Here is a 9,455-nt window from a genome sequence, read left to right as displayed (position 1 = left end):
CATCTTTCTATTTCTGTCTCCCTCACCCCACACCCGTTCCAATGTCATCACCAAAAAATGAATTTAATATTTTATAAAAACCTCGTTACCACCAGCCGCCACTGCCATTGCAGCTTACACTAAAATAATCACTTTTGAGTAGCGTCTGCTGATGCATTTGTCCTATTAAACGAGCGTAACTTGTGAAGTCCAGCACCCATTACACGTTGTGCACTTTTAGGCATTTCTAGGTTTTGTTGTTGTAATCGCAGAAATGCTTGGCTTCATTTTCTTGAGGATCATTAATTAGGCAAAGAAAGTCGTGGTTATTAGCACAAAATTATTTAACACAGCCACTGAATAAATAATGAAGAATTGTCAAGTAGCGATGCATTTCACAGGATATTGGATTAAAGGGTTCAGAATAAAGCAGATTAGAAAGTTTAAATTAATACAGTAATCCAAATGTCTGTCAAAAGCACTCAACTACAGAAATAGTTCCTTTACGAGTGATACTGGTACTCATAATTTACAGCCTTCAGGCATTTCAACGCTGGATTAAAATAATCTCAATTACATACTTCACCATAACCATCGGTGAGGGTTTGTGAAGGGTTAGGGGTCCAGAATTGGTTCATATATCACTCGCCACTGATGTTATGGAGACACTTCAGCCCAGGGGTCGGCTAACATGCAGCTCCAGAGCTGCATGAGGCTTTTTATGGACTGCTTCGTGACGTTATTCATGTGCATTGTGGCTTTTGAAAATATTGAGTTATATTTTACCGAATTCCACAGAAAAAAAAATAGCTCTTCTTGTTATTTTGAGATGCTGACCCCTGCCTATAGACCATGGCTGGGAGTCAAACCCGGGCTGCCGGGTGCAGTGGCACAGCGTGCTAACCACCGCTGCGCTCTGCCACGCACTCTTTAATTCTGCAGCAGCAGCACGCGTTGGAAAAATCAAGCAGAAGCTCAGCGTTGATTTTAAATTCATGAAATTTATTCGGTCAAAATAAGCAGTTTCAAGTAAATGTGGTCAAATTTTAATACATGTAGGTTAAACAACAAGGGATCTTGAGCACATTGCAGATGTTGATTAATAATAAAACATTACTCTTATTATAAAAACCGTGTCACACCTAAATATTGACTCCATCTTCCACATACTAACTTGTGATATTGGCTAAAACCACACGACCACGAACCCAGTTTTATTATCGGAAAGGATTTGTTAGATTTGTAGGTTTTATAGCTTCGGTTATAATATTGCCATGTGTAGACACGATGGATGAAAATCTTCAAACCGGCAGTGAAAAGAAGTAAAATGATGAATGAGCAATGCGTTAATTAGTGTAAACTTCTAACTTGTTGATATAGTTATATATTATACACGCCTTCCGTTGAAAAAAGATCACTGGCGAACGCTAAGCAAGGAATGTTTCACACGCAGTATTTTACACCTGATGGCTTCGAATGTGGCGTGTGTGGAAATGCATCCCTTGCACCATAAACCTCCATGAAATGACGCCCAAAATCCCACACCGCGGGACTTGAGTGACGAAGTGACCTCAAGAGAGTTGTGGGGCCATTCGGTTGCAGCCATACAAAACAAAGCACATGTAGCTCTACGAACTGCAAACTATTGTTAAGGTAAATGCGATAATTTATATTATTTTGCTACAAAAATGTAGAAGGTAAAAATGCATGCACATAGTATGTGTGTTAACTGCAAAGAAATAAATAACACAATGGCTACTATCTAACACCGTGTATGGAAAAATGGAAAAGCATAATCTCCTACTAAATATTTAGCCCTCTTTACCTATTTGAATGTAAAACGATTTGCTACGGTACAATTAAACAGAATTGTATTGTATTTACCCTGTCACATTAAAAATGGTGTGTGAGTGTGTGTGTATATATAACGACAAGGGTATTTATCTTACAAAAAGGTTGTACGTATAGGGTTTGTATGGAGAGAGAGAGAGATATTTACAAGCACACAAAATGTGGAGGGAACTCATTGGAGGTGCACTGAAAGGTTTATATGGCTTTAAACAATACTTTACATTGAACCCTGGAATTGATCAACCTGTGATGCAGTGGGCAAGGAAATCTGCACATTCATCTGCGGATACTTCTTTTTTTGAACACGTGACAACGCCTTACCAAAATAAATATCAAATTAGTCGCTCTCATTTGATATGTTTCGTAATTAAAATCATAATAATAATAATATGTACTTGGGTAGGTGAATGTTAACGTTTTAAGGCAGTACATACTGTACGAGGAACCGTTCTCCGTTAGACATCAGCACGGCACCGTGTCTTCCGTCGATTCTCCTCTCTACCCCTTGCCGCGTGGGAACGCGGTGCCAAATGACGGGTTTGTGCCAAGCGCCGTCAACTGTGATAGAAATGCGCGGCGAGGATTTTTTAGCCTTTTTAAAATGTGTATAAATTTTAGCCCGAAATTTGCTCACGTCGCTTCAAGATAATTTGAGTAATGAGAAAATGAACGTTACGATGGTTTATATGGCTTATTGTAAATTTGCCACGTCGCACGAGAGCAGTTTGCTGTACCGCCTCTCAGAAGTCGTCGACTTCATGCTTCCTATTGCTTTCCACAGAAAAATGTGGTATTTTCCATGCAAATTACTTTTTTTGGAACGTTTTTTTTATCTACCCTTTTTATTTTATACAAACTCCACACATTGTATACATATGTCGATGACAATCTACTTTAGGAAATAATTATAATAATGTTTTAAACTAGAACAGTTAATTTTTCAAGTGAAAAGTCACCAATAAACCATGCAGATTGTATAAAGAAGAGTGCCAAGACGGAAGCATTTAAGTGCAAAATTGAACATTTCATTTATGTACAATATTAATGTTAAATATTCACAGGTATTCTTGTACAGCAGATTACAGCACTGTATAAATTATATATGTACACCAAGTTTCAGACTTCTGATTCCACACTTGGCAGCTTGCTGTAGACCCTTCTAATGCAAGTACTATTGATGGGTCGTGGCACTGTCCACCCATCAGTCTTGCTTAGAAAATAAGGCATTTTGGCAACTGTGTCTTGATTACAAAGTTGAATTTCTTCTGCTGAGTTGTGTTTTTGAACCCAGGCCATGCCCTCTGATTTATTGATGGGAGGGAAGTGTCTGTTGTGTGCTTGATCAGCGGCGGCCGCCCGTCGACCGAAGTTAGTCGTGTTCAAGTAGCCCCGGTCGGTGTAGGACGAGCTCAGGGACTCGGGGTACGAATCCACAAACGCCTTGTGCGGCTGGCACTCGGGCGGCTGGTGGCGGCCCTGCTGCAGCCCCGCCTCTGCGTCGCCGGAGTTGCCCGGCCGGTAGCAGTGCACCGTCCGCACCGACTCGGCGCCGTCGGTGTCGCCGAACTTCCCCTCCGCAAAGTCGCCCTTGGCCGCGGCGGCCGAGGAGGAGGAGTACATCTCCGCCGGCTTGTCGTACTCGGGCGCGTAGCCGTGCTTGTGGTGGGACTCCTTGGGCGGCGCGCTGTGCACGTTGTGCGACGAGAACGAGCTGAAGGAGCACTCGTCGTCGCCGCGCGCCCGCTTCTGCCGCTCCGCGATGTAGCGCTCCCCGTGGTCCGCCGCGGCCTTCTTGTCGGCTGCGATGCCGGGGCACTTGCAGCCGACGCACTGGTGACGCGCGCCGCCGTGCGCGTTGCCGTACCACTTGGAGTGGCCCGGGCAGCTCCGGGACGGGTGAGCCGGCTCTCCCTGGTGCACGCTCATCGGCGCGATCTCGTGGCATTTCGTCCTGCAGCCGCTGCACTCCTCGTGCTGCGGGAAGTACGATCCGATGGAGGAGGTAGAACGCATGGTGGCCTCGTGCTCGGCGAAGCTGTCGCTTCGCTTGAACAGTGACCTCTTCTTCGCCGCCGCCGGTTCCAGGACGTTGGGGGCATCGCGGGTGAATATCTTTGGGTCTTTCCAGTCCATGGATGCATATTTGGTCATTATACGCTGGGGCGGCATTCCGTAGAGTTCTTTCTCCTTGAGCGAGAACCGTCCCGGGAGTCGGCCGCCGTCGCGCAGGTTCCGATCAAACTTTCTGTAGGGGACGTTCTTCTCCCTGTAGGCGTCGTGCCTCAGGATGGGGCTGTGCTCCCGTATGTCTTCTAGGTCCGACACGTAGCCCCTGCCGAGCTCCGATCCGTTTTTGTACATTTTCTGCGACGCGATGTAGGCATGGGAGGCGCTCCTGCGCATGCCCCGCAGGCCCGGGGCCAGGTCCCGGGGCCTCTCGGAGGCGTGGCGAGACCTCGCCATGTTGCGCTCCGCCTCGCCAAACTCGTGGATCGTCGTGTTGACCGAGTTTGCCCGGACGGACGGGTGGACCTGCTCCTGCTCCTTCAGGGAAAAAGAACCGCGCGACGACAGCCTCGCGTTGGAGCGGTACTGCGACGTGGCGTCGCTCTCGTGAAAGCTCGTCTCCCGCAGGCTGGAGCGGTGCGAAGACGGGTTGTGGTTGTACAGGACCGAGTTGTTTATCGACGTTCTGTGGTAGGGCCCGTTCATGCCGTGGGTCGGTTGGGGTGCCCGTTCGTTGTTGTTGCTGCTGCTGCGGTGAGGAGTGGAATTGCTCCCGTTGATGTGAGTCAGGTTGGCCATGCTTCGCGCGGTTTTCAGTAACCTCACGATGCTCGAGTTTGTGTCCATCACGCGCTTTTTCGGCGACTGCATGTATTTCTTTCGATTGGAAATTTCAATTCCGTAAATGCAGCTGTACAATTCCTGCAGAGACACGCGAAGAAAAGGAACACAACAATTCACCGTAATTCATTTGTAAGAGTGTGCAATCGGTTTAAACGCTCGGTGAAAAAAAAACATGTTAAAGAAATCACGATGCACTTGTCAAAAATGCCAGTGCTATATGCGACACTGCCATACGCGGTGTATATATATATCTCACACCGACTGTTTGATGCTGCACGAAGACTGGAGACAAGCGGAGATGAAAATCGGTAAACGTGAACATCTTCACAGGCACCTTCCCCATCGCTCTCACGAAAAATTACAGGGAAATGTTCAGTCTCAGGAGAAATAAACTTGCCATCATTTTTGTAAAAAGTAAAAAAAAAAATCTTATCTTAAGCCAGGCTAGAGCCAGCAATACCTCAGAATCTATGCCCAGACTGCTGTCGTCTGCCCATGCAAATTGGGAGATCTAAACCAAGTCTCCTGGTGCCTCTTCCACTGTTGCCCAAAGCCGTCCCTTGGGTAATGACAAATTTGGGCGACAGCCCCAGGCCCCACGCTTTGGGGGGCCTCACGCATCTACGTCACGGTGTCAGATTTAATATGTTGGGTTTCAGTCTGAAAGCGTCGGGGGCCCCCCACCCCACTTTGGACGGCCCTACTGATATCATATTCTCCAGGTTACAAGACACACACTTTTCTACCATCGCCGTGGCTTTCGCGTTGCGTCCGATCTGAGCCGCGTGCACTTCGTTAGCCCCGGCGGTCGTACGCCCGGCAGGGCCAAGCGGCCGAGCGTTTAGGAGCAGCAGCTCGCCGATTGTGCGCGCATGGCCGCAATTAGCCTGGCGCGCGCGCGCGCTCTCTCTCTCCCTGTAGCAGCACCACACTCGCCATCTTGTTGCACAGCTCAGTGGGTAGAGGCACGGAATAACCAACTGGGCTAAATTTAGCAGGAATGCTGGGGTGACATGGCTTCCACTGCAAGACTAGCCCCACAATCGTGTTCGCACGAGCTCCATAGTTTAGTTGAGTTCATTGCAGTAGTGCCGTTTATTTTTTCAAATTATTTTAGTTCCCACCCCTTCGCCCCTTCAATGTTATTTAAATTCTACCACAGTATTCTCAAAGCGGAAATTTATCTAAATTAAATCACATTCAACTAGTTTTTTTGTTCATAAAGCTGCTCGCGACCAGGCTGAAACCCAAAAAAACCACTCACTACGCTTGAGGATCCACTTTATTCATGGGCAGCTGCCCAGGTTCAACCCACGGGGGTCTCAGCGGTTGCCAGCTCGGCCAGGTGTTGCCCTCTTTATCAGCACAACATAAGCCGTCGCTCTTAATTCTGCCCGCTGTTCCACGTGACCTATCTGATGGATACTTGGAGGACCTCTAAAATGGCCAGCCAAAAGGCCATCGACGGGGAAAACGAAATTTACGATGCTGATGCTGCTGTGTTGGCAGTTGTGCACAAGCACAATTAACAACAACAACAAAACCCAACACATTGATCAATAAATCCGCCTTCAAAGGAAAATGCCCCTTCTTCATAGCACATAAATGTGCTATGAAGAAGGACCATTGTCTGGAAATGTCGCCTATTTTATATATTTTTTACTTTTTAAGGCCGCGGTGTTAAAGACGAGTTGGTTGAGTCTTTTTCTATCATCAGTGTTGTTGTAAGTCTCCTCAGATGCTACTGTATATTTACCGAGGTGCCATCCACGTACACCTTAGTTATGCCTCTTTAGACCTGTTATTTGAGCGAATTAACACTTTATGCAAAATTTCATTTGCACATTTAATTCTGCCCATGCAGAATGTAAAAACCGTGAAAGTGCTGATCAAGTTTCCACCCACTGCGCGGTTTGTATTCCCGTGGCTATCGGCAGAAGTCATAGGAATGATTTTCATAAAAATCGGCAGTCACAGTTTGTCACCAATCTATATGCATAGTGAACAGCTTCAATCATGTTAGTTTTTTTTTGGGTTAGATCGCGTAAATATAAATGTGTCGTTAAACCCGCCACTACCCGACATAGCCAATTAGTAAAATTTGTCACGTAAACAGAACATGCCAATTCGTTACTAGTGCAGCACACCGGTGTGTTGGAGAATAAACCCACAACATTTACAATTCGAGTACGACGTTTTACCAGTAATTTCAACTAGCTTCATAAGGCGATAGCCAGATTTGTGGAGATATCCTCCCATTTTGTTCTCAAATAGCTTCATTCATTCGTTAGTGTCAGTCACAGCATTTACTTGAGAGATGGTCGAAGTGCAGTGAGGCCTCATTCTCACCACACTGAAACAGGGAACTACGGTTTTGAAGATGAAATATATTGCGCTAGTTCAAAAGCAGGGGGGTCACACAGGTCCGCTTTGAATCTTTCTCCAACTTGATTGAAATCTTTGATAAGTTCCTTCACGTTTGGTTGTTGGAGCCCTTAACAATAAGGGGCCATCCATTTAGTAGGCACGCAAAAATCTGTCAAAACTTGAACCCTCCCCCCCTCTCTGTACGCACGCAGACTTTTTACATCCCCCCCCCCACCTGCGTATGTTCGCTCGATGCACCCCCCCAATCCTATAGAACGGCCAATATTTAATCCACGCAGAAACGATCAATGATTATTAATATTAACGTGTTTAAGCAAACAGATGGTCCACCGCCGGACTATCTAACTCATTTGAAGGCCAATGTAGACAAATTATTATCGAGGCTTCACCCCCCAGTAGACCCCCATACGCAAGCTACGCATTTGGGATGGCCCCTTACAGTGAATCTTAATAATCCAGGAACTTCTGGTATTGAAGATGAGCTCTGTGTGACCTATGACCTTTGAGCTAGATCTAAAAACCATGACCACATGATCATCATCGATGGACTCCAGGTTCTTATTACACAGCATACGGTATATACTATGGATGGTAATAGGTGAGTGGTTATTGGGTGAGTGGAGAGTGCCTGGTGACTGTCTGGTGAGTCGTATCTGAGTATTTGATCTCCTACTGAGTGGTGAGTGTCTACTTCGTGTCAATATCTGGTGAATGGTGAGTGGAGTGGAGTGAGGGTCAGGTGAGAAACACGTATGTGTTGCATCACCTTGTCTGTAGGACTGGCCTGCCCTCAAGTATATCAATATTGAATCATCCAGTCACACTCCACTCTGCTGCACTGTGAACAGCATGCCTAAATACGACTAAATAATCTGAGCTGCGTGGGCAGTAATTGAACCCAATTTGAGAGCATTTATCAGCTTGTTGATTATTCGCATCCTTGGCCTAGGAAACAATTGCCGGGATTTCGGTGAGGATGCTCGGCCCTACGCGCAATGCGCTGACCCCCAAATTAATTCTCGACTCAAAAGAGTTAATGCATCAAAACGTGCGCAACCCCCTAGCTGCCCCTGCAGAAGTCATAAAAATTTAAATTCAACGCGGATCACGAGCCACGGTTCATTGTGCCGTGCGAGCATCCAACATTGGCGAGCGGCGGTTGTGTTTTGTTGCAGCCGCCCGTATCTTGACAAACCTGCGATAATCTCGACACGTTTCCCCTCCTCCAATCGTGATCTCTCACGCGGAACTAACGTGGCTCCCTGCTGGGATAATAAAAGCTTAGTTTTTTTCCGCTCGTTCTCCTCTGCCAGAGGCTCGCCCTGCTCGCGCGCTCGCTCGTTCCCCCATCTGAGGCCAACGCAAGGAGGTTTGAGGAAGCGTGCATTTTCAGCCGTCTCTCTTCCATCCCCGTGCGCGGTCAACGCGTGACGATGCATTGATCCGCACAATTACAATGTATTCACACTGTTCCGACGTAGCCATCGAATTACGGATGTGTGTGTGTGTGTGTGCGCGTACGTGAGTATCAATTATTTACAATGGACACAAATGTAACACAAATTATATATACAGGAGGTCGTGGGTTAGATCCCGACCTCTGACACCTGTATATTTTGAGTTTTCATGTTTTCCTCGTGGTCATGTGGATTTTTGTCGGGGTCCTTCAGTTTTTCCCTCATATTTATAAACATGCATTTAGAGTATTTGGTTGCTATACATTTCCACATGATAAGCCACTGCATTAAGATATCATTTGTGGCCAGGTCGCTTCTGAAAAATAGCTAAATAGCTCAGAGGGCCTTACCTGGTAAAATAAAAAAAATAGTTTAATTTAAATAGTTTACATGTTAATGGCACAAATACCTGACTGTACGAGGCAGAACAATTGGAAAGAATAAAAAATATAAGAGAATAGAAAAATATTCTTGATTTGAATTGCGATGCTGAATTGTAATAACTAATCAAAATCGCTGGTTTGAGAATGCATTGCTACATGGCACCGTAACAGAGCCAATAAAAATGCCACTGCCACCCCTACTGCCGTCCTCAGCAGAATCACTCATGACACCGCTAATTGCCAGGCGGCGACGAAGGAGGCTGTGGATCGGCGGAATCGATAGCAGAAATCCAATCGGATATTGCCGCCCGTTAGTTTCCTTGAACCGTCGAATGTTTGCACATCACACGATGCTCCAGAGCTGTTGCCTCGTCTGGAAGTCTCACTTTTCCTGCAATAGATCCGGTGGCACGGGTCTTCAGTAGCGCTGGAGGATTGTTTGTTTTGCCTGGTCTCACGCCAACACTCAGCGACGTGAGATCCCTGATTGTGCGGCCTCCCAGGTGGCTTTCTGTAGATTTCTCAGTGGCATTCGGAGAAACACCTT

General features: G+C 46.4%; 1 protein-coding gene across 1 annotated transcript in view; it reads right to left on the bottom strand.

The window, feature by feature from the left end:
• Positions 1-960: 960 nt before the first annotated feature.
• The window catches only part of LOC133347483 (glutamate receptor ionotropic, NMDA 2B-like), a 66,195-nt gene continuing 57,700 nt past the window's right edge, over positions 961-9,455 (bottom strand). The window contains 1 exon segment of the mRNA XM_061559770.1: positions 961-4,758. Coding sequence (XP_061415754.1) covers positions 2,947-4,758 — 1,812 coding nt within the window. The 3' untranslated portion in view covers positions 961-2,946.

The sequence above is a fragment of the Lethenteron reissneri genome, chromosome 26 (genome assembly GCF_015708825.2).
Source record: "Lethenteron reissneri isolate LAM-NWPU_2019-01 chromosome 26, ASM1570882v1, whole genome shotgun sequence".
Lineage (NCBI taxonomy): Eukaryota > Metazoa > Chordata > Hyperoartia > Petromyzontiformes > Petromyzontidae > Lethenteron > Lethenteron reissneri.
Note: the sequence above shows the minus strand (reverse complement) of the source record. Positions and strands in the feature narration are given on the sequence as shown.